General features: G+C 48.1%; 1 protein-coding gene across 3 annotated transcripts in view; it reads right to left on the minus strand.

Moving 5' to 3' along the window:
* ASIC2 (acid sensing ion channel subunit 2) overlaps nucleotides 1-24,784 on the minus strand; it is a 519,540-nt gene that overhangs the window by 83,168 nt on the left and 411,588 nt on the right. Inside the window, exon 1 of one of the 3 annotated variants that reach the window (XR_004756299.1) lies at nucleotides 15,122-16,321. The exons of 1 other annotated variant lie outside the window; for it this stretch is intronic. Coding sequence is in view for 1 of the 2 variants with exons in the window: in XM_035347655.1 (XP_035203546.1) it covers nucleotides 15,122-15,661 (540 nt within the window). In the remaining variant the exon portion in view is untranslated. Of the gene's footprint in view, nucleotides 1-15,121; nucleotides 16,463-24,784 lie in introns of those variants that run through there. One more of the 3 variants, XM_035347655.1, reaches the window with a different exon arrangement.

Consider the following 24,784-nt stretch of genomic DNA (forward strand, 5'->3'; position numbering starts at 1 on the left):
ATCCTTACTCTAGGCTGCGGCCAGAATTGTCTGTGTGCACCTCTGATTTTATGCAAAGAGCTGAAACACGGAAGGGGAAGGGAAAGATTGCAGAATCACAGAATCATCTAGGTTGGAAGAGACCTCCAAGATCACCTCATGCAAACTCTGACCTAACAGTAACAAGTCCTCCACTAAACCATATCCCTAAGCTCTACATCTAAACGTCTTTTAAAGACCTCCAGGGATGGTGACTCAACCACTTCCCTGGGCAGCCTATTCCAATGCCTAACAACCCTTTTGGTAAAGAAGTTTTTCCTAATATCCAACCTATACCTCCCCTCGCGTAACTTTAGCCTATTCCCCCTCGTCCTATCACTGGGCATGTGGGAGAATAGACCAAAATAGATAGCCAAGAGGTGACAGTGGAAAAGGATGGGGTTCATGATAGCAAGTTGAATGTGAGCCAGCAGTGTGCCCTGGCAGCCAGGAGGGCCAACCGTATCCTGGGGTGCATCGAGCACAGCATTACTAGTCAGTCGAGGGAAGTGATTGTCCTGCTCTGCTCTGCACTGGTGCAGCCTCACCTCGAGCACTGTGTGCAGTTCAGGGCACCACAGTACAAAAAGGACGTGAAACTGTTGGAGAGTGGCCAGAGGAAGGCTACAAAGATGGTGAAGGGCCTAGAGGGGAAGACGTATGAGGAGCAGCTGAGGTCACTTGGCCTGCTCAGCCTGGGAAAGAGGAGGCTGAGGGGAGACCTCATCACGGCCTACAGCTTCCTCACGAGGGGGAGTGCAGGGGCAGGCACTGATCTGTTCTGTTTAGTGACCAGTGATAGGACCCAGGGGTTAGTGTCAAGCTGAGGCAGGGGAGGTTCAGGCTGGATATCAGGAAGAGGTTCTTCACTGAGAGGGTTGTCACACGCTGGAACAGGTTCCCCAGGGAATTAGTCACTGCACCAAGCCTGTCAGAGTTTAAGAAGTGTTTGGACTGTGCACTTAGTCATATGGTCTGAATTTTTGGGTAGACCTGTGTGGTGCCAGGAGTTGGATTTGATGATCCTTGTGGGTCCCTTCCAACTCGGGATATTCTATGATTCTATGAGAGCTCAGCCAAATTCCAACTGCCCTTGCAGAGATGCAAGCAAGGAAGAGCCCCAGTCCCCTTCAGAAGGTTAGAGAAAGCCCCCAGCTCCCCTTGTCCTTGCACTTATTTAGGATGAGATGAAAGACTCCGTAGGGGCCTCTCTGTTTCTTTCCCAAAGTATCACACAAAGTTAAATTACCTTTTCGAGGCAGGGAATCATTTTCCATTTCCCCTTCATATATTAACTGTTACGATGTGTAAAGGCACTGTGCAGAAAAGCCTTCCCTTTTCTGAGCCTCCTCTCCACCACTGGATCCAGGAACATGGGGACTCAGGCATGTCCCACCAGCGCCTTCCCCACATTACAATTGCCACCCAAAACAGGAAAACAAGCCAACAAGGAAGATCCCCAAAACAGCGGTGCCCAAGATGCTAATAAAAAGGCAGACTGATGACTCAGCCAAGCTAAGAAATGCAAAGAGGAGTGTATCGTGCACTATTTTTAATGTTTGGATAGCACAAGTCCCACCGCCCACCTCGCTTTGGGCACCTACCACAAACTCAAAACCCTTCCCCAGCCCTTAGCATCTTTCTGTACTTCTTGTCTGCAAACCTTTCCAGATGTTTCCAGTACCAGGAGAGTTGTCATAACAGATAAGCTTATCAAATGCACACTGCTTCCCTTTTTGTGAGACAAAAACAAAACAAAACAAAACAAAAAAAAAAAAAAAACCACCTTGGCAAACCCTACTGGGACATTAAAAAGAACAAAACATTTCCTACTAACTCCTACACTTCTCATCTCCAGCCCTGAAACCAGTGTTTTTGACCACATCATTAACAATGCATTCAGAGATCATAAAACCACCCAAAGCCACTCTCTTGGACTGAATAATCTCACAGTACTTGGTGTTTAAAGTCAAGCACTCAGGGTGCCTATGAAAACCTTTGTTTTGGGATTCTTTCAAATCAAAGTGCCTAATCCTCACAATCAGAAAGGAAAGCTTGGAAATCTCATCTCTAGCACTGCCCAAGCCAGAAGGCAAAACATAAGAATTCAAGAGAGCCTTTAACCTCCTGAAAATTATATTTTTTCCTAACCTTCAGCAAAATATCAGGATTCTTTTCTGCAAAACCATTTGGTGTGTTTTCACGTGTAACAACACCTGTTGCTGTGCCGATACACAACTGCACCTGAGTCACTTCTATGCCGTGTGCCAGCCTGTGTAACGCCCCCAAACCTGCAATTTCTGTGGTTGTGCCTTGTTCCCAGATCTGCTTTATCTTTCCCAAGAAGTGGGAGATCTCGAATCCAGGAGTTGCTCCAAATTCACGTCCTCAGCCTTGGGAAGGGTAAGACGGACCCGTAACTGCACCGCATGGCCAACACAACAGCCTTATAAAGAAGAATTAGTTCAGAGGGATTAAATCTCCCATAGCACAAGGCATTGCCATCACCCCTAATTTACACGTAGCAAGAGAAAGGCCTTGCATGAGGTTCCTGAGCCCTGACTCACGGGTTAATGCCACCTCCAGAACATAATGAGCCACAAATGCTTTAATTTCGCACAAAAATATGCAGGCAGGTTGACTAGGAAGGTAGGTGAATCAACACAGGTGCTGGTGAACTGCCCACTGCTTGGGAAATCAAAGTCAAAGGACTTCCTAGAGCATAGCAGCACTCAGTCAGAAAGGTCTGTGTTCAGTACCATGCTGCAAATCCTGCTCAGGCAGCAGAGCGGAGCGGGCTGGACGCGGGCAGTGAAGGAGGATGCCCAAGAACTGACCAGAAAACTAGGGGCATCAACGGGACCAGGACAAAAGGCAACAAAGGCAGCTAGAACAGTAGGGAAGGGATGAAAAGGAGAGGGGGAGCCAGGGAAAGGCACCTGCAGTGATGCAGAGAAGTAAGCGGGGGGGGAGGATCTTCTCCAAGTCAGAGGTGCAGGAGCAGGCTGGGAGCTCGTGAGGGAAGAAGCAAGGCAGGAGCATCCATCTGCCAATCTCTCTCCTCGCTCTGCTTGCCTGGCAATAAAGCCATGACAAAGACTCTGCCCTCCAGCACCATGAAAATACATGATTTTAGAGTCAGGAAGATCACACTTTTAAATCCTGGAAATTGTATTTTAATTATTTAATGAGAGAGGAGCGAGCAGAAAGCATGACACGTAAATGGCCTCCTACAGCCACAAAGCCACACCTGTGAAGCAAAGGGCCATTATCTCATTAAAAGGTTGGGGACATTTGTGTCCCCAACCCCAGCACGGAGGGAGAAAGAGGGGTCTGAGAGCAGAAAGGGCAGGAACAACATATAATTCTGACCACATCTGGAAGCTGAGAATCCTGGATGCAGGGAGAACATAAGAGAAAGCAGAACGACATTCAGCACAGGGAGAGAAGAGGAAGCAAAACTTGCAAAGAAAAAACAACCGTATTTTTTTCCAGAAGAAAACCATCAGCTTTGCATGCGTGGCTCCCTTCAGCCTAACTCTCCCTCCATGGATGCCAACTCAATTGAAATATGTTGCTGGATGCATGAGACTGAGCATTGCTGCTGTTAATAAAACTCACGGCGCTGCACCCAGATACAGCCCTGGGTGCAATAAGTCATCGGAGACTTGTAGGAGGCTTTGACAGAGGGAGTATATGGATGCAGACATTATTAGAAACAGAATGATTGATGTGCTTGATATTATGGAGTGTGTTGATTTTATGGTGGTTTAGGTATCTGGCATTATGTGCACACAACGTCTGGATTTGTCACCATATGCAGTAAATATTTTAAGTATTGTTTCACAGTGAATACCTCAAGGCAGGGTGATACCTTATGTTGAAAATATATTCCTGGAAGAAATGATTTTCTGTGTTTTCATATCAGTGATGCATTCAGCTGAGCAGAAACTGGTTTAAGAGCCCTGTAGATGCTTGATAACCACTCATGGCTACGGTCATCAGGGTAGGACAAGCCGAGCACCCCCAAGGCCACACTGAACTGCACACATCCATACACACCTTATGCCAGGAGGTGGGAGCACAGAGAACAGAGAGCATTAAATCCCTTAGAGAAGTCCCACTGCAACTACAAAACTCTTGTAAGAAAGCTGTGGCCAGCTGGGGGATGTCCCCTGATGTCTTCTAGGGGACCTTCCAGGCTGCTTTCCTGCTGCAGTACAGCAACATCATTGGGCTTTCTGCCTGGTTTTCCATTGCTTTTGGAGGCACATGGTTGTTTCCACTAGATTTAGCAGGGAGCTACAAAGACCCACGACATGGTAGAGGTGTCCTTGCCCTTTCCCATAAGGCATCTCTCTGCCTCCCAGCTGCAAGAAGGGGACCCGCCTTTTCCCCCAGCTTTTGAACTAGGGGCACTTCCCAAGGTGAGGTGCAAACCAAGACAGCAAATCTGCCCACCACAAACCCAGGCACAGGGCAAGCAGGGGAGAGAAAGCAGCCACGAGCTTTGAAGATCCCAAGGGATGAAGCCCTTCCTGGAAGAGCCACTATGGGCCAGATGAGCCAGGACTGATGTACCACAAGAGAAGATCAGGTTTTACTTTGCACCCTTTCACCACCAGCCCCAGCACATTTTCATAGATAAGGAAAAGAGGAGTTTTGCATAAATCAGCTTCACTCATTATCTTTCTTCTTCCCCCAGAAAGTTCTCTCTGAGGTTCTGTTAAGAAAATACACAGGGCCCCAATAGTGTGAAACATTTGGATTTAGAAAAACAACGGGTCTTTCTTCCTATTTGAACACAGGTACATCAGTGCTTTGGCTGTCTGCACATCCTGAACACTTGCACCTCACTTATTTCATAATCATCCTCATGACCAGGCAGGTTTATCCTCTGCGTAAGCAGTTTTTTCCCCTCCCAGCACCTTAAGAAAGTGCTGGTGAGAGAAGTTCACTTAAATTTCACTTGTAATTTTGCAAGTGATTGTAGACCTGTTTTCCTGGGTATTTGGGTCACTGAATTGGCCCTCGGGCAGAATAAGATAACTCCATCTCTTCCCACCACCTGGTTACAGAACAGCGTGAGGGTTTCTCCTCACATGCAGAAGGAAGTTTTCAAACATCTCACTTTCAGAAGTCGTTAAAATATTCTCAACGGGACACTTCAGCATGCATCAGAGTTGTTTTTAACTTCGCCTCAGACAACAAAACACCAACAACCTATGCAAAGTAGCTCTCAGTGACATTGCCACCTTGATGGAGAAAGACGAAGACTTTTTGGTGGAATAAGACTTTAAAAAGCAGAAGTCCTGGTCAGAGCCCAAGGGACCTCAATGCACCAGTTCCATGTGTCATTGGGTGAAACCTGAAGCATCCTCCACAAGGAGCACAGTGTAGGATCCACAGCTGCAAGCAGCAAGACCTCTAAGAGACCACAGAAACCAAATCCAGAGCAGGCTGCCAGCACTGCCCAGGGAGATGCTTCCAGTGAGCCTGCTCAAGCCAGAGGGAAATGCTCCTCAGTCTCCCTGTTTCTCCAAATGATGGCAAAAACAAACAAAAAACTCTCAAATCTATGCAGTCTTTAAAGTGGCTTATAGCTAAAGGAGTAGCTCTAAAGTCCAGTTGCTCTTGCTTTTGCTCCTGCCCAGTACTCAGACAGATTGGGGTCCTTCCACAAGAGTGGGCTGAGAAGCACTGATGCATTAAAAGCTTAATAAAACCACAGGATGAGGTTATTTATTTCTGTCAGTAACATATGTTGGGAGCATATGAAAATTTACATGCCCACAATGAGACACTTTTGCCCATTACATAAATTTATTACAAAATCCATAGTGAATTCCCTATCATGGATTCTCCTTCATTCTAGCTGCTGAGATGCTTTTAAAAGGCAAAAAGAAAAACAAAAAACCAAACCACAAAGGTCTCAATCTTTTCCAGTCATATTATGCAACTTTTCTCCCACACTGGCAACAGTAATTCCTGCTTGTGAATCACAGCTAATTATATTATAATAGGCCATTCTTCTTGATTTAATATACCATATGAAAATCAGTGTGTGAACGCATGCGGTCATAAGATTAGTAACAGCTCTAGTTCTTAATTTATGTTCACACTTTATTATTGAAAAAATTAAAGCTCAAGGGTGTTGAGGAGGATGCTTTGCTCGAGTTTGTTTTATTTCAGAAGTAAATTACAAAACTGGGGAGAGGGAAGTGGAACAATCAAAACCAAATTACAAATACCTGTTCCCACTGCATGAAATTACAGCGCTCAGGGTGATGATAAAACACAGGGAAGAATTCCCAGAACTGCCTAAGAGAGAAATGAATCAGCTGCAATAGCACCAAGTTTTGTAACAATAGGGTTCCTGATGTTTCAAAAAGATAGAAGAAAAGCGTGGAGAAGACATACTCCCAGCCACAGCAGATTCACGGGTTGCAGAATACCATATAAAGAGAGAGAATGAGGGAGAAAAGGAAATTAGAAAAAATGATAAACAAGTGATAAAAACTGCAAAGGGGAAATAGAGAAGAAATGCAAGGAAAAAAAAGCAAAGGAATTGCTATCAAGCAAATGGGCAGAGGCAAGCAAAGCGTGAACAAGCATCCCCCTTGCTAAGCCCTGGCCAAGCCTGATTGTGTGTTTTTAAGCTTTTTGAGGCCAGAAGTTAGATTTGTTTAGATTAGTTTTTAAATTTAGTTAGATTCTTTTCAGTTAGCTTTTTTTTTTTAAGCATGCACAATCCATTACAGGTGGGAATTCCAAGGCCCCACCTGTGCCCATGGCAATCTCCATCCCTGCAATAAGAAACGAGGCCCAGGGGGTTCAGGATAAATGGCTTTACTCTCAGCTGCACCCAGAGGCAAGGAAAAACCATGGCAGCTCTCAGGGGATAACAGTCTCCCCATGGCCCTTGTCATTAAGGAAACTCAGTATCTCACAAAGGCATGGGGGCAGCAGGGAGCCCATGTCTGACTTGTTCCCTTCCTGCAGCCCTGGATTTCCACTGTATTTATTTAACCTCCTCACACCATTTTGCTTCCATGCCTACATAACACAAGAATTATTATTCTTTGCGTTCTGTACATATTAGTAGATGGTCAGAGGATCCTGAAACAATTTGCAAATATTAATTAAGCCTTAGGAGAATCTCTGATTGGTAGGTAACTGCAATTATGCCCCTAATTATATAAATTCTGCTGTAGGGCAGTAAGCAATTATTTGGAAACTATTATATAACTAAACCAAACCTATGTTGATGATTACACATTTAGCATGCAACTAACAGGTATTTCATTTCCTGACTGCTGGCTTTGGCATAAATGAAAAATAAAAAAGCATCTGGAAAAAAAAAAAAAAAAAAAAAAAAAAGCACTGAAAAGCCCTGCCAAAACCCCTCCTTTGTTGCTGCAGTCGGATTCCCCTCTTCAGATGCACTTGTCTCTCCTCTCAACAAGCACTATGTCTATGCATCCAAAACACAGGATTCTGGTCCTGCACTCCAGTCAGGGACAAAATAGGACCAGAAACTTGAAGAAGTTCAGAAGTTGCACGCTGGTAGTGGGAATACCTTAGCTGAAGCTTCTCCCCACTGAGCAGGTCTGTTTCCTTCCTGTCTGAAATAAGTTCCCATAGTTTCACCCCAAGCACTTGCCCAGGCCACATTAAAACCTATCAGTGCCCAAAGCTGAAGCAGTTGCTTGCACCTGGAGCCACATCAAGAAACTTAGAGGCACAGCTGGCAAAGCATTCAGGAGGACATGGCAGCAAAAGCACTGCCTTTGCTTCCCAAATTCAATATGTTCAAAATAAAGTCAAAATATCCCCAAATTGGCCAAAAGGGTGCAATTGCATCCCTCCTTCCCAGTGCTCAGCCCACAGCACATCTGTGCTGACCACCTACAAGGAGCCCCAATGCCAAGGTCTCCTCCTGCTGACCAGAGCTTCTGGCCTCAGACCAAGAGAAAAAGTGACCGAAACACAGCCTCCACCCCAGAATGGCATTTAACCCTCAAAGACATCCTCCACAGCAAGTTCTTGAGATGCAGCACTACCCAGAGAAAAACACCAAGGGGCTGTGAAGCCACAAAATATCACAAACCTCCCATTTTCTCCTAAATTAGCCAGGCAGAGCAGGTCTCCCAGCTGCCCCAAGAAGCCTCACCCTGCCCAGCTGAAGAGCTCAGACAGGAGCCCGAGCAGCGCACCTCCACGTCCACCTGACAAATTCCACCACGGCCTTCCCAGCGTGGCATATTAATGGAGCTCGAGGACATTAGCGCTGACCCAGCAATGAGGCACATTCCTCAAATCAGTTTTATGCCAGCCTTTAAAACCCAATGCCATTTTTCAAATTAAAAAATAAATAAATAGGCAAGAGTCAGAGAAGCTTTACCAGGCCAAATTGATTATCCTCAAGACAGTAAAGGATTGTTCCCACGGTCTATTCTTTATAGCCTGTCTCCAGCAGAAGACCAGTTAGGCAAGTTTCTATCCACCCTCACCCTTGAATCTTCTCTTCAGCTCGGTCAATGTTTCTCTGCTCCATCCCAAACCCATCCTCATTAGAGGCAACCTCCTCAAAGAGGCATATTCAGCTATCACAGCCATCCTTGGGTCAGACAACTTACCCAGCTCTGTTTGTCTTTCCTCATAAATCAAACCCTGTAATCATACCTCTTTTATTGCTGCTGTCCTGCATGCTCTCCTCAATCTGTATTTTTCTCTTTCAAGGAGATGCTCCAAAGATAGCAGGTGAACAAAATACAATTGCGCTGCAATTGGATATTATCTTCCTCATCACTGCAAGGATGCTGTTGTGTACTGTGTGGAAAGGCACCAGTAACATTGCTATCTGAGACATGGTCCAGTAAAAACTTCTAAAAACATTCCAAGAGAAGAGTTTTCAAAGAATCTGCACTTTCCAATGGGAATGTACTGTGGGAAATTATCAAGGAGTTCTGCTTTGACTATACGGTCTACACCTACGGAAAAGATGAAACGCCAAGAAAGTGACACCAAAAAGAAACCTTTTCTGAGTGTTTCGTGTCATGAAAAGTTCTAATATAATGCCATTAAAAGAAACTCAAATGAAGTGCCCCAGGAGATGGGAGGTCTGACTTTCAGCTTTATTTAACCCACATCCTCCTGAAAGTTGGAATGGGGAAGGAGGGCCAGCTCTGGCCGGAACAAAACAAGCACCTTCCCCATGCCTCATGCCAAGAAGCACAAGGTGCTTTGGCAGACAGCCATGCTGATGAAGATTAGCACATCAAAGGTCTAATTTCAATTCCAGGAACTGCAAATAGCAAGGAAATTGGGAACTCCCTGCACCAACTTGTGGCATTGCAGAGCCAAGCTCCGCTTGTTCCACCACGCTCTGGTTGATTGGTCCCCGCACCATTGGCCGAGCATCTTAACTCCTTCATGAGCTCCTCTGCTCACATCCTCCTTACTGCTGCCTCCCTCATTCAACCCATTGCCATCCCTCCACCCAGCAGCAGGGTAAAAAGCCTGTACAAACTCACTGCAGCACTAAGGCAACATTTGTCATCTGCTATAATCTATTAATCCAAGGAGATGAGAAAAATTAGGCTATCCACTGAAGACAAAAAAAAAAAAAACTCCCACAATAATAATAAAAAGAACTTGGGTACCCACATTCCAGCCACATCCCATTTCAGAGTCCTACATCTGTGATAATAAAATGCTTTGCAGAGCTGCTGGCTACCTCTGAAGGAGCTGGTTCTCCACAAGCATCAAGCTCCTGATGAAAGCTCCCAAATGAAATAAGATGAGAGAACAAGCCCAGAGCCTAGTCCATGCATGCTGCCCAGCTCTTCTCACTCCGTGGATTTATTCAGGAGCTTCTGAAGTGCCCAGAACACACCCACTCTCAAAGCGCTCACCATGCACAACACCAACCAGGTGATGCGCTCCTTGGCCACTTTCCCTCTTTTTCAGCAGCTTAGCACCCATCTCCCATCCAGCCAGGACTCAAGAACTGGGAGACAACCTCCAAGCACGTGGGAAACGAGAGCCCAGCAGGGAAGCACTTGCAAGGACCAGAGGTTCACCTCCTCCTTGCAGAGACCAGCACCAAAACGCACATCCCATTCCCCAGTTGACCATTCTGCCGAGCCAGCGCATTTCAATTTTTATTCCCCAGCCGAATCACAGTCCTAAGTCTCAGCTCAACAACCAACTCCGCAGAAAAGCACGAATATCTGACTCCGTGCAGGGAAAAGCAAACCCAAAATTACACTAAATCTCCTCAAATCTCTCTTTGGAGCCATTCCATCTTTCACAGCAAACATCGTTGCTTGCTCTACTTGGGCAGCACCTAGCACAGCTCAGCCCTAATTTCTCTTTAGATCTTTTCATGCTAACTAACACAAAACTAGTAACATTACTTAATGTCACTGCAGTCTGGTGAGGAGGGAGAGCGTGGACTTGGCACTGCTGCTTTAATGAGCGAGACTGAATCCAACTGGCTCCACACATTGTCCCTTCGATGGCACCCATACAAATCAGGAACATATTTAAAGCTTCAGCCCCACATCAGCATAATTAAAGGCAGCATGCTTTTCTTCCAGAAGTAACAGCAAGCCAGATTTAAGTTATGTTTGGAACTGGCATGAAAAAAATAAAACCTAGCAGAACTAGTCTAAAAGGGACTGGGTAAAATAGTTTGTAGTACAGTGAGCAAAATCCCCAGGCGAAGCAAACCAAACACACGTGCTAAAGTTACTGTGCCACTGGCTACAGCAGTGTGAGCCCCAAGGCTGGCAGATGCTCTGAGCCCACGGTGGCAACGTGCCGGTAACCGCCCGCAGCCACAGCATGGCCCGATGGAAACCCAGCACTGCAGCTTCATTAATTTAGTTTGATGAACACTGGACAGAGCTGATCATCTGGTATGAAAACATCAAAACAAAAGGCCATACCACAGCATTCTTTGGGCAGAGGAGTATTTTTAAAAGTGTGCAGACATGCAAGAAAGCAGCACCCAGGGCTCCATACAATGACTATCCCATGAAGTCCCTATTCTGGGAATAAACAAAAGTGATTCAAAATTAAACAGCAAGCAAATAAAAACCACTAACGGATATCAACCGCAAAGCCTTCAAATTTATGCCCCATAAATCAGAGCCTTCACAGAGCTGCAGGCAGAGCTGAGAGCAAAGTCAGCTGCCCCCCATGCAGACCACACCACTTCCCTTCGCAACGGGCAGGCAAGGTAACAAGTTTTATCCTGGAAGTTCTTAAATGGGGATGAGGTAATTAGCGCATAACTCCCAGCCCATGGGACGTGCTAGAAACTTTCCCACAAAAGAAAAATTTAAAAAGAAAAAAAAAGGACAAAGACAAAAAGAAATCAATACACACAGGACAGGACAACCAAGACAAATATTTTGGAAACAAAAGAAAGCTCAGCAATATAAATCAACACCCAAATTTGGGTGATGCAGTGCAAAGCTTTTGTCCACTTAATCCTGATACCCAGTTACAGATAGATAGGGCCATTCCTGCACAGGAAAGCAAACACCATCTTTAATCATTAAATCGCCCAGTCCAAACAGTTTTTTATTACAGATTGGAGTACATTTCTGAAGGATGCTAACTGCTCAACAGCTGCTTCCCTTAAAGCCTCTTAGGGTGGGAACTGAGCATGTGTGTGCCCATTTACTCACGTAACAGACAAGTTTGTAGCTCCAGGTGTGGAAGTGAGAAACCCCCTCACTGACCAAGGGGCCTGAGACCTCATCTTGCCCCTACACAACCAGCCTCATCCCCTCACCCCAGCTGCCAAACACTGCACGTGGCCAAAAAAAGCCAGCTTGCACAGGCAGGAGAATAAGTCAAAAATGAGTGCTCATAACTAAGCTCAATGCAACTAATTTTTACCATCTGTCCTGCAGCAGCAAGCTCCACAAATCAGTACAATGCCCCCTCCTTAGTCACATATATTGGGAAAAGCAACGAATCAACCCCCATGCATTGTTTTTGCTGTGTTTATTCTCATGTAATTCCCCCTTTCTTTTTTCTTGTTTTAGAAGCACAGTCGCCATGCTAGTCTGATGATACACAAAGCAAGCTTGAAAGGAGAGGTAATCTCTTGCATGAGATGCACTAAGAGAGTTGCAAAGAAACAAAACACACACACACAAAAAAGGACCAGCTCTCATGCAGAGCCTTTTTTTCTGCTTCAGATCTAGGGGAGAACTTGGTTCCTCCAAAACACATCTGTTTTGGTCTTTTGTTTTATACCCAGTGAAGTCACAAGCCTAGAAGCATTATCTCACCTTCTTTTTGAGGCAGAAAACCTCTTTGTAGCATCCAAGCAGGTATAAGAACTGCAAAATACTCTTTACGCTGTCATTTATTCAGTTTGCATTTAATCTTTTTCCACCTGCTTTCTTCTCATCTGTACCCAACCAAAGCTAAACTGTCCCTTCTTGGTGTTTTTTCCTCCTAGCTCAGGAGGAGAAGCAGAAGCTCAGGTAACCCAGATGCTTGGGGCTGCCAAGTTCTTGACCCTTGCAGCAAACCCCAAACCCCAAGTTTTGGTTGCAGACAACATTCACTGGGCAGTGAGCTCTCTGGGCACCCTGAGCTCACAAAAGCTGTTTTAGCATCTCCCCAAGAAGCATTTCTCTCTGCTTGGGATCCATGGGTGGAGAAGCTCCTCAGCCTGCGTTCAAGGACAACACAGAGGTCACTGCTCTTTGCTCTAAAGCCCTGAGGAGGGTGGATGTGTTGCAAAGCAGGGAGGTGGCACTAATCCCTGCCTTTCCCTCCCAGCCTCCAGAGGCAGCTTTTTCAACCTGTGCAGGATGGTGAGCAATCAGAGTGCTCAGCAGCCCTCCTGCAACCTCCATTTAGCAACCAGCTACATCACACAGAGCCTGCGTTCAGCAGGTGCCTCGCTGTCCCCTTCACCCTTGCGAAGCCAAAACAGCGCTGCAGGCTTTGCATTTCTTGGGTAACAGGATTCAAAGTCACCCTTCCATACAACTTGGAACACGAGTTCATTAAAACCTGCAGCAAGAGCCCTGTGACACCGAACAAGCATCAGCACAGTTGCAAGAGGGGGAACTGAAAAGGAAAGGCAGCCTTCCAATAGGGCCTCTATCTGTCTATTCTATATCTGTCTATATCTGTGCTTGAGCGAGTCCAGAGAAGGGCTACGAAGCTGGTGAGGGGCCTGGAGAACAAGTCTTACGAGGAGCGGCTGAGGGAGCTGGGCTTGTTCAGCCTGGAGAAAAGGAGGCTCAGGGGTGACCTTATCGCTCTCTACAGGTACCCCAAGGGAGGCTGTAGCGAGGTGGGGGTTGGTCTGTTCTCCCACGTGCCTGGTGACAGGACGAGGGGGAATGGGCTAAAGTTGCGCCAGGGGAGTTTTAGGTTGGATCTTAGGAAGAACTTCTTTACCGAAAGGGTTGTTAGACATTGGAATGGGCTACCCAGGGAAGTGGTGGAGTCCCCATCCCTGGAGGTCTTTAAAAGACGTTTAGATGTAGAGCTTAGGGATATGGTTTAGTGGGGACTGTTAGTGTTAGGTCAGAGGTTGGACTTGATGACCTTAAGGTCTCTTCCAACCTAGAAAATTCTGTGATTCCCAAATTTCCTTCTGCCACTGAACTGCTTTGCAGACTTGTCCTGCTAGAAAAGGCCTTTCTCAATATTTTATTTATTTCTAGTTTTAACAAGTGTGCCATTTCTGCTCATCTTTTCAGCAACATACGCTAACTCAACAGTCCCAAGAAGCTCAGATCATCCCACAAGGATTTTCTCTCTCCATCCCTTCACAATCTAGCAGCTGTTGAGGCTGATGTGACAAGTCCAAAGGGACAACTCCTAGCTTTAGGTATGCGTCTCAGGCAACGCTTACAGAGCAGGGAATTTCAATTCCTCTCCTGTGTGGAGCAGCAACAGCTCTAAACTAGTTCCCTCACTACAGACACCAGCACTAACAGCTGCAAGGGTATTTAATCATGTCTCTCTCTCTCTCTCTCTCTCTCTCTCTCTCTCTCTCTCCTGGCTATCAGCAGAGATAAGAAGAGCAGAATATTCCAGCACAATGAACACCTGACTGCTATCAACAAACTTTAAAAAGGTCATTAAAAGAGTTCAGTCTGAGCTCTCATTTAGAGCTTCTGCAACTTGCAAACAGCCCTGCAGGAATCTTTTAGGCAGATTATACTGGTGGTGGCTCACAAAGCATGGCACTCAGTTTCAGGGTTTGACCTTATAGCAGAGCACCCATGCATTCTCCTGCCCTTATGCACAAGGGCCTGGGGGCTTTCTGGAAGGTAACGGCAGCAGCTCCAATTAGTAGCTCATAATTTGCCAAACAAATCACACCACACAACTCCCCAGAGCTGCACAGGGAGACTCAGGAGAAATTCACCAGGCAGCAATGGAGCAGGCACCAAGCAAGCATGGGCTGCCCCAGGACAGGCCCAGCTGCCAGCCCTATCCCCCCCCCTCCCCAACATAACAGAGCTGAGATCAGTCTCAACCTGCATCTGCAGAGTTCACCTGAGGAAACTTTGCTTCCCAGCTGGGGATGAAAAAAGTTGAGATACAACTATGCTGGAAAGCAACAGGGAAAGTGTCCCTGAAGTATCCACGTGGGCTGCAGCATGCTTTTTCTTTTCCAAAAGAAGAAGAGCAGCAGTGAGCCCCCACTTCCCGCTGCTGGTGGCCAGAGTTAGCCTTTAAAACAGAAAGCATCAGCTTTGCTACAGAGGGGAAATAAACATTCAGGGAGCTTCCTGGGCAGAGAGCAGCCACAGAACCAGAGCATTTCTGACTGGGGTTTGCAACGAGAACTCTACTGCCGCTGCTGCCATTCATTGCCCTGTTCGGGGAGGCTGTGCAGGGAACCGGAGTCCCAGCATAGATTCCGCAGCCGTGTCCCACCTGTGTCGCTGCCAAGCCCGCAAACGTCCTCCCTCCGTGCAGCCCCACAGAACGGTGCAACAGAGGGTGTGGGAGAAGAGCACACAGCCCCGCGGGCGTGGGGAAAGAGTGCACCGAAGGGAGCCCGGAGGGGCGAGGGGAGCCAGGGGTCCCGGGGCGCACTCACCGCGGAGAAATTGTGGGGCCCGCAGAGCTCGCCGCGGTACTTGCAGGACAGCAGCATGTCCTCCAGCTGGTGGCCCAGGCGGTCCATGAAGTCGGCGCTGATGCCCTCATAGTGGCGGGGCGGCAGGAAGAGGCGAAAGTCGGCCAGCTTGGCGAACCACCGCAACCTCGCCTCGTCGCCCCGCAGCAGCTCGGTGAGCAGCGGCCGGGCCGTGCGGTTGGGCAGCAGCAACCCCAACCAGTGCCCCGCGTAGTACAGGTCCCCCTTGGACAGACGGGGGAAGCGTAGCGGGTTGTTGTTGCACAGAGTGACGGCGGGGAAGAGCAGCTGGCGGCTCCACTCGCTTCGCACCTGGGTGTGCGACGGGAAGGAGAGCCAGTGCAGGAGGCGGTTGGAGGACCAGGAGAGCAGCAACCCCAGCGCCGTGCAGAAGGCGAGCACCCACAGCGCCCGCCGCGGCAGCGCCGCCCGCCGCGAGCACATGTGCCGCAGCCCGTGTAGCCGGCTGCGCAACGGCGGCGCCCGGCGCCCCCTCGCCATCGGCGCTCCCCGCCGCCTCCCCCGCCGCCGCCGCCGCCGCCCGGGGCTCAAGGCGAGCAGCCCCGCTCCATCCCCGCTCCCCTCGCCGCGGCCGGCAGCGGCCCCGAGCGGCGGGGGAAGCCGCAGCGGGCGAGCCGCCGCGCCGGCCCCGAGCTCAGCGGCGGGCAGCAGTTCCGGCAGCGCGGCATGCCGGGCCCCGCTGCTGCTGTCGTCGCTGTCGCCGCTGTCGCCGCTGTCGGCCCCCCCGCACCGCCGCCGCACCCCGCGGGGGGCAGCCCGGCCGGCCGCCGCTCCCCGGAGCGGGGGCGGGGGTCGGCGCTCCCCGGTACCTCCGAGCTCCGGTGGCGCTCCGGGAGCAGCCGGCGCCCCCCTCCGCGAGCCGCGGGACCCCCCCGCGCCTCCGGCGAGCCTCGCTCCGCCGCTCAGCGCCGACCCCCGGCCGCCCTCCGCCGCTTCCCGTTGGCTCTCATGCCGCCCCGGCGGGTCCCCGCTGCGAAAAGCCCTCCGCGGTGAGGAGGAGGATGAAGAGGAGGGCGATGCTTCCCCCAGGAGAAAATCCCGCTTCCCGGGCGACTGCGGCGGCCGGCCCCGCCGTTCGGCGCTAGGCGCGCTCGGGAGGTGGAGGGAGGATGCTCGGCCCCGCTTCGCTGGAGGACCCCCCTCCTCCTCCCCCTATTTATCCCCCTCAGAGCAGGGGGGGAGAGCGGCCCCAATCGCAGCCCCCGAGCGCCACCGGCCTTAGCCGGTCTTCGGAGGGGTTCCTCCCTCCCCGCTCCTCCTCCTCCTCCACCTCCTCCACCGCCACAGTTTGTTTTTCCGATTTTCAGCAGCCCCGGGGAAAAACATGAGATCACGGGCTGAAGCAAAGCCTCTAGAAATACAGGCGAGGTTTGCTGCTTGCTGCTTGCACCGGCCGGCTGCTGGGGGAAAGGGGCCAGTTGCTCGGGGGCCGCTTTTTGCTTCCCGTAGAAAAGCAACTGCACGTTCCCCCAGCGCATGGGGAACTGCATTTAGGGGTCTGCCGTCCCTGCTCCCCACTTGTCCGTGTCCTTCTGAAGCTAGCACGGGGGGGGCACATGGCTTGTTTCGCCCTGCATTGGACACAGGTGCACACAAAAGCCCTGTCCCCGATGCCTTGGGGAGACAGCAGACACTTGTGATGTATTTTGGCATCTCGCTGGGGTTGCTTCGTTCTGATCTCTTCAAAGCTGCTCTCTGTTACCTTCATTTTGATTTAGAATAGTACTAAACAGCATTCCTATAATTGTACCCAATTAAGCTCTAAGTGGTGATAACTGCTTTGAATCCCTTCTGATATTTTCTCTCTGAATTCATTTTCCACTGCATTTTGATCTGCTGTGTATTTGTACCCAATAGATGGAGCCGTCACAGCCTGGTCAGCCCCAGCCTCTTCTGCAGAGTTTCCTTCCATTGTGGCAAGAGCTGAAAACGTTCAGCTCCCGTGCCTTCGTGTGGGGCCCTCCCAGAAACCCCACCCCTGGCCCTGAGGCCACAGGAAGATGTCCTCGAGGGGCCTTAATCTCGTGTGGGGGTCCCCACACTGGGGCTGCTGGAGCAGGGATTTTCACAAGCATGCAGACACAAACTTGGCTTTCCTCCGTCAACAACATGGACAATTTTCAGTGCCTCTGAGCTAAGCGTGCTTGTGTCCATGCTCTGCACAAGTCTTACTTTTCTGTTGTTTCTTTTTCTTTTTCACTCCTACCCATAGTCAAAAATCCCTTTTAGATCTTGAAGGATGACCATGACCTTTCTTAAACTGAAATGGTATGAAAAAGGGACAGAAGTGACTGTGTTTGTTATGACATGACTTCGAGTAGCTTCCATTAAGCATCTCAGCCTTTTCCTCCTGCTTGTTGAAATCAGTGTGAGCTTGTCCCCTTGGCTCACCCACAGGATAATAAACATCCAAACACCTTTGCCATGAGGCAGTCTGAGGTTGTTTTACCCATGATACAATGACACAAACCTGAGGTTTGTGTTGGATTATAAACATCCTCAGATAAGCCCTTCTCCAGCATCATTACCACTACCTTGCAACACAGAGGGCCTTGAACAGCGCCAGGTGCTCTGGCAGTGCCTGGGCTGTTGGTTGTGCCTGGCTGGAGAAACACGACACAGCCCTGGACCTGGTCCACTTGCTTATTTCTAGCCTCTTCCCCTTTTGTATCTGTTTGTACCTGTTCTTTTGGTGGGGCTAGCTTAGCAAAAGGGGATGTACAGGACACAACAGTTGGATGGTGTAAAAAACTGCTGTCTTCCCTCACGTGTGCCCACTCCACATATCCACTCAATTTCCCAGCTTTATTTATCAGAAGGAAGCAATTTTAATTATTCATTTTTTTTAAACAAGGGAAAGCCGATGGTGGATAGGAGTTGGATGAGCAAGACCAACCTCACCCTGAGCTGAAATCAAACACTCCCCACGGAAGTTCTCTTTAGACAAAACCTGACCACAAAAACAAAGCCTGCACCAGCTGGCCTGGTGTGCCCAGCCCAGCCACACATCCTTCAGAAACCATTTCCATTTCTTTTTCCCACTACCAATTCACCCGTGTGAGTCCCGGTTGCCTCTTTACCCAGCCATAGGAGCTTACAAAGCCTATTGAACTCAATGCATGGAAGGAACACTACAGCTGGAGCCTATATATGTTGCTTACTAGTCAAAGAGCCACTTTTAAAATTATCCTTTTTCAGAGGGTAATGTTGCTACTTCTGCTGAAAACCACAGTTTGGATGGAGACAAAACTGCATGAGAGAAATTCAGAGAACCATTTCAGGTGAATCCTGCTGTTCTCCTCCAAGATGTAACATGCATGCGCTCAAAAGATACAGAAAAGACAAATAATCTGAAGTTTTTCTAAACCAAAAGCATTGCCCTCTTTTGAAACTTCATTTTCACTTCAAACATTGACTCAGGTTAAGACAAAAAGGATTAAATAAAAGCTTTGAAAGCCCTGCAAAGTAAATCATAATGCTTTCTTCCACCTGCACCCTTTGAGTGTTATTTAATTTATCTCAGAAGGGAGCAGAAGAAGGGAAGGTTCAATCCCAAATGCTTTCCCCGGCAAGCTGAGAAACCCACAAAACCATGCCCAGAGCCCTGCAGCCCCCAGGGAGAGTGAGATGCTGAGTTCAGCGCTGGGGTCTGCAAATGTGAATTTGGCTGCAGAGTTCCTGAATCCTCTGGGATGGGCTTGAAGAGCTGTGGTTTCATCCACCCGTGTGAACCCTAGGTGATTTATGGGATTTAGCCCATTACTCAGCTCTGTGTGTAGTTCCTGGCATGCAAGTGGGCAGTGGATTTACCAGCAGAAGTTATGCTTCCACCTTCCTTCAGCGGTTATATGGGATTAGTCCCTAAAAGCAGGTGGCAAGATTGTGGGAATGGGATGACGGAGCAGGACTGTCCAGCACCTTACAGCATTGTTTTCCCCACTAGTAAACCCTGTGGAAAAGGAAGGGCTTCATTTTAGCTCTCGGGAGCTTAAACAGAGAACAACTAAACAGGAGGCTCTGAAAGGACAGTTGTCCCCAAGCAGGGTCTTCAAGTCACCTCAGAGGGACCCCATTTCCCCCACAGGAGCATCCCTGGTGCTGCTGTAGAAGGGGCTGCAGCATGCAGAGACCCTGGGGCAGATGTGATGGAGCAGACTGGTGTATCAAAGACCTCTTTCATGTTCTGTAAACAGCAGTCTTTCCAGAATAATGCGCTGCTTTGCCTAACTGCTGAAAAAAAAAAAAAATCCTGCTGAAGCCACCATGTTATGAGAAAGTCATAAAACACTTGGAAATAGGGGTTTCCATGGAAGCTGCCATCTCAGAGTTAATTCTATTACTGCTGCCTCAAATCCCATAGTAAGCAACAGAAGTGCTCCGGTGCAATCTGAGACCAGCTCAGCTTTGGGGAACCTGCAGGGTGCTGCCACCCCACAAACACTGCCTTATTCCAAAGTGGTTTTATTTTCTTTGGTTTGTTGGTTTATTTTTTTATTTATTTATTTTATATTATTATTTTTTATTGCAAGCAAATTATTGAGCTTCCAGCTGTGAAATTCTCCAAGTTGAGTATTCTCAGAACAGAACCCTCTGAGGTACAGTCCTGCACTACATCTGTTACAGGGATTTTCTGGGTCTGCAGTGTTTTGGGGCTGCACATGTTTTTAACATGGGCAGATGAAATATTTGATCCATTAAAAATACGGAAGGCACATAAATAATATGTCAGTAGCCTATTTCTTACTCTGCTGCGTGCATTATGGCGTAGGTAGAATAGTAAAGCTAGCTGAATTTTACAACTCTGTTTTCAGATTCAGAAATATGGAAACTTCTGATACCTCATTTTCTGTGCCTTGTGTGTGTATTGAGAGAGAGAGGGGGAAAAAAAAAGAGAGAGAGAGAAAAAAAAAAAAATGCCCAAGTGAGCAAAGACGCTGCTTCTCTTTCAGGGTTTATGCTGACACTCACCAAAAAGCAAATGAAAGTGGGGTTTTCTAGGTGACAGCAAGCTGCTAAGGACTGATTAGGAAGATTTTAGGAGGTGGCATGTCTCAGCTGGGGGCTGGCTGGGGCTGCCCCAAAGAGGTGCCACATTCACCTTTACAGCAGCTGGGATGCCTGTGTTTGAAAGGATTCCCAAAGCAGGTCGAGCTCCTTCACCCCACATGCTTGGAGGGCACAGCATTATCAGCATTATTCAAGAACTTTAATTGAAGGAGCAGAATGGTAATATATGACTGTATATACATATATTTGTCTGTGTAAATACACACAGAATTCTTCTGCAGGTAGAGAGGAGGAATGATTTTCATCTATTTTAAACTTCTCAGCTGGCACTCTCTCAATTATCTCACTTTTTTTTTTTTTTTTTTTTTTTTTTTCTGTTTTCCATTTCACCACTGAAGAGAAGGGGAGAGGGAGTGAAACAAATGAAAATACCTCTGGCTTTATTAAGAACTAATTTTAACATGAATCCTTCTGAGCAAATTAAAAATCCAAGATCTCCCAGCCTCTTAACATCAGTAAGCTCGTTTTTTTGGTTGTTGAACACAAGAAATCCGTCAACTAGCGTGGGGCGTCCCGTAGTGACCTGGTCAGAAGGGAACACAGAGACAAGCCATCTCCTGCTGCACAAGATAGCCCTGTGGCCACCTTCCTGCTGTCCAGAGCTGCCAGGGATGAGCAGAAGTCTCCCCTCCAGAGCTGGGTTGCAAAGTTTGAGCCCAGATGTGGTGAAATATTGAGAGAGAGACAGAAAAGGAGGCTGGCATCTGACAGCTGATCTCTTGGTACACGTGAGCCGTGTTCACTGGCCCTGCCGGAGTTACCCTGCATCCATCCAGTGCAACACAAAGCACCAAGATGAGGAGAAAGCAACACCTTGAAAAAGAAGCCGGCAAGACTGCAGGGATGGGAGGGTCCATGAGACACAGTCAGAGGCTGGACAAATTATTCCATCTCCTCAGGCAGACAGAAAAGAAAATTGAATATTATCTCTGTTTTGAAGGGATAACTTGTGCTCCTGAACTTTGAGCCTTGGAGATGCTTTTCACAAAGTGGTTCTGCAACTGTTTTTTTTTTTTTTGTTTGTTTGTTTGTTTGTTTTTGTTTGTTTGTTTGTTTGTTTGTTTTTTTGGTGTTGTAATTTCTTTTCATTTTCCTGTATTTAAACAGGGGCTGAAGGGGCTGAAATTTACTTGGAATTGCCCAGTATTTTGCTGGGTGAGCTCCTGCTATTTTAGCTCACGCCTTTGTTTCTGAGGGGCTGTACAGCGCAGGAGCATGTTCCCTCTCCTTCGGCAGGAACGATGCTGCTGCTGCTTCACTTGGGTGTTTAATCACGCTCCAGAGCTTTTTACCGCTTTGTGTACACTGCCACAGGAGATGTTCTGTCTTAATTAAAAAAGAATCAAGGGAAAAAAAAATAAAGCTCACTTTGCTATTCAGATCTGTGTAATTCAGGCCTTTAGTCTGGGGCTGTGAGTGGTAAGCAGGTGGGAGAGATGATCCGTGGGGGCTTTAGACCTTACCTGCGCCTTCAAATGTGGGAGTGGGATGCTGTAGGGAGAGCAAAACTGAGCCCAGATCTGTGGGAGTAGGATGCCAGCTCCCGTGCCTTGGGATGGTAATGCTGGGTGCTACCTGGACACAAGCTTGGAGTATGAAAAATGGCTGCTGGGTCTCTTCTGAACTTTGTCTCAATGCACGCAAATGTCACATCCTAAGGAGCAAGAGCACCTGGAAATTGGGACCCTCAATCTTCCCAGTGAAAACTGGGGGCTGAACTTGGCGGCAGACCCTGTGGTCATGTCAGAGCCAGGGCAAGGACAGGACTTACTGGAGGGATCGTGGTGAATATTTCATGTCACCTCCCTTGTCTGGAGCCTGCTGTCTTGATTCCAGCCTTCCTGCCTCTGCCAAACCCTTATTTCTCTGGATAAATTTACTGAAACTAGCAAATACAGATGAAAGCTGCTCTGTGTTTAGATGCTGAAGTGGCCTGAAAATTATATCTCTCACGGGGAATTTTGCTTCTAAATCAAGTTAAAGGAGCAATTTCTTAAGTTAATATTTATTGTTTGTCTTTCTGAGGTATTTGAAGACCCTTCTGGGAGCCAGGTGGGAAACAGCTCTTTCTCCTCTTAAGCCTGTTGCTATTATTTCAGATACAAATGAAGGCAAAGAGGATGTCACAGCCCTGTTCTTTATAGCATCAGGGATGGAAGCAAGAAAAGTAATTGTTCAAACACTGCAACACGAGCCCAACTTGGAGCCCAGCTCTGATGGAATACGAGGGGACAGTCACCTCTTACATGAAGCAACATCAGCCTTTCATCCTGCACTTTGGCACCTGCTTTATTTGCTGCATGGGGATCTTCTGCTGGAAAGCAAGTTTGTAACCAGCTGGGCCAGTCTGGGGTCTCTCCACAACGGCTTTGGTGACTTTTTAGGACTGAGCAGCCTTGGACCAGTCCCACAGCCAGGATCTGACCCAAGTGTCCCCAAATCTCTTTGTTACTGGAAACAATTTGTAGCACAAAACACTTCAAAATGATTTGCTGCTGCAAAATTTCTGCTTTAGGGTTGTTATTTTCTTCTTTGTTAATGAGCAAGTGGCTCTGAACAGAAAGCAGAAATAGCCAGGGCAGGAGTCAGAGGTTGCAGCATGAGCAGTCACCTGGAGAAAGACGTCTTGAGGACTGGCAGAGAGGAACGCACAAGGGCCAGTGTTTGTGGGCTGGGAATGCATGCAAACCCTCATCCTGACTCACCCACCAGTGCGCCCTAGCTGAGCGCAGAGGTCACATTGCAAGAAATCAATAAATACAATTATTATAAAAACTGCCAGTCTACCTGAGGGATGCATCTGGAGGCAGCAGAAGGCAGAGCTCCAGCACGCTCAGCTTTGACCTAACTCTGCTCCTGTCATGTTCATCTTGTGACAACCAACTCCCAGGGTGCACCAGCTGGCAAGGCAGAGGAGCCATCCGGCTCTGCAGATATCTGGGGATATTTCCCCAGGAAAACCACCCCTTTCTGAAGCATGAAAAGAATCCCTCACTTTGTCAAAAATAAACAAACAAAAAGAATTCCCATTAAACAAAAAATAAATCAGATGAAGCGTTTTGGCAGCCCTGAAGTAACAGAACTGCTCCAATTCCTTGCAATTTCAATGGGAAATTCAGCACAGCAATTCCCATCAGAGGAAACCACCAGCACCTGCAAACTCTCCTGACACCAGCAGCTCCTGCAGAAGGAGAGCTGGGGGGCTTGTACCTTTTCACCGACTGGCTATGCTTTGGCCAGGACTGTCCCAGCCAATATTCCACATGTCCTTGCCAGGGGATGCCGGGCAGGATGTGAGCTGGGGCAGGTGAGTGCTACCTGCAGGGCTGCCAAGCAGTAAGGAGCCATCTAATGTTTCTCTGGCAGGCTAACGGGTGACAGCAGTTGTGTGGGAAGACTAATGGAGAAAAGGTTTGATAAAATAGAAGCGCCATCCCTAAGTTTTTTTTTTTTTTTTTTTTTTTTTCTGATGCTTTTTTGCAGTTACATAATTTTGAAATGACATTGATTTAAAAAAAAAAGAAAAAAAAGAAAGAAAGAAAAATAAAAGAAAAACCACCGACAGGAAACTTTGAACACTTAGGGTTGAATTCTGCCCTCATTGGCAGAATTTTGGACATCCTCCACCATGAACTTAAGGGAAGAGAGCATCTCACAAGAGGGGCTGAGCCCTTGCACCCCGGGACGTGTCAGCAGTTATATGTTCCTGGTTCTCAGACCCTCACAGGTGCCTCACGCTTACCTGTGCAAAGTCACCTCTGTGCTTCCTGCGCTGTGTTGGAGGATGCCTGGGGGGTTTTAGCTCCCACCTGCTGTAGGGGATCCAGCTTTGGGGTTCACTTGTAAGGGATGGAGGGAAAAGATGAGGATGATGGTATGTGAAGGAGCAGCACAGGTGAGTGGTTGGAAGCTGTGAGCTGAGGGTGAGAACCTCATCCCTGGTTCCCCAGCACCAGGATGGGCTCAAGGCTTGGTGGCAGCTGGAGGAACTCCCTTAAAATCCCACTGGGATCGCTGGACTCTTCCAAAAACTTCCATCGAGTTGTGAGCTGCCCTCAGGGCACAAGGAGTAGGCATTGGCGGTGTAATGCCTGCACAGAGATGCGAAGCCGGACACTTTGCTCTGTGCATCAGTTTCCCTGCCCAGCTCTGCTGTTCGGAGCTGCAGGTTTCCAGGCAGAGGCTGGCAGAGCTGGAAGCACAGTGGGACCTGGCTGAGGTCAGCTCTGGCCAGGATCCAGCCCCTGACACACCGTCCCCTATCACATCCTAGCTGGTGGAGACTTTATTAATGCTTCACTGTAGTCTTCAGTGTTTGTTTCATCTGAAGGTGGACTTCTTTTTGAGCTATTAAAAATACATGTTTTCTTCTTTAATATAACCCCATGGGAAGCCAAATGAAGGGAGTCCATAGGTGGGAAGGCCCCAAATAAATAAAACCACAGCAGAAAACGGCTCCTCCAGGGAGCCTTCCCTTCCCTTCCCTTCCCTTCCCTTCCCTTCCCTTCCCTTCCCTTCCCTTCCCTTCCCTTCCCT

The sequence above is a fragment of the Oxyura jamaicensis genome, chromosome 27, assembly GCF_011077185.1.
Source record: "Oxyura jamaicensis isolate SHBP4307 breed ruddy duck chromosome 27, BPBGC_Ojam_1.0, whole genome shotgun sequence".
In the NCBI taxonomy this organism is placed as follows: Eukaryota; Metazoa; Chordata; class Aves; order Anseriformes; family Anatidae; genus Oxyura; species Oxyura jamaicensis.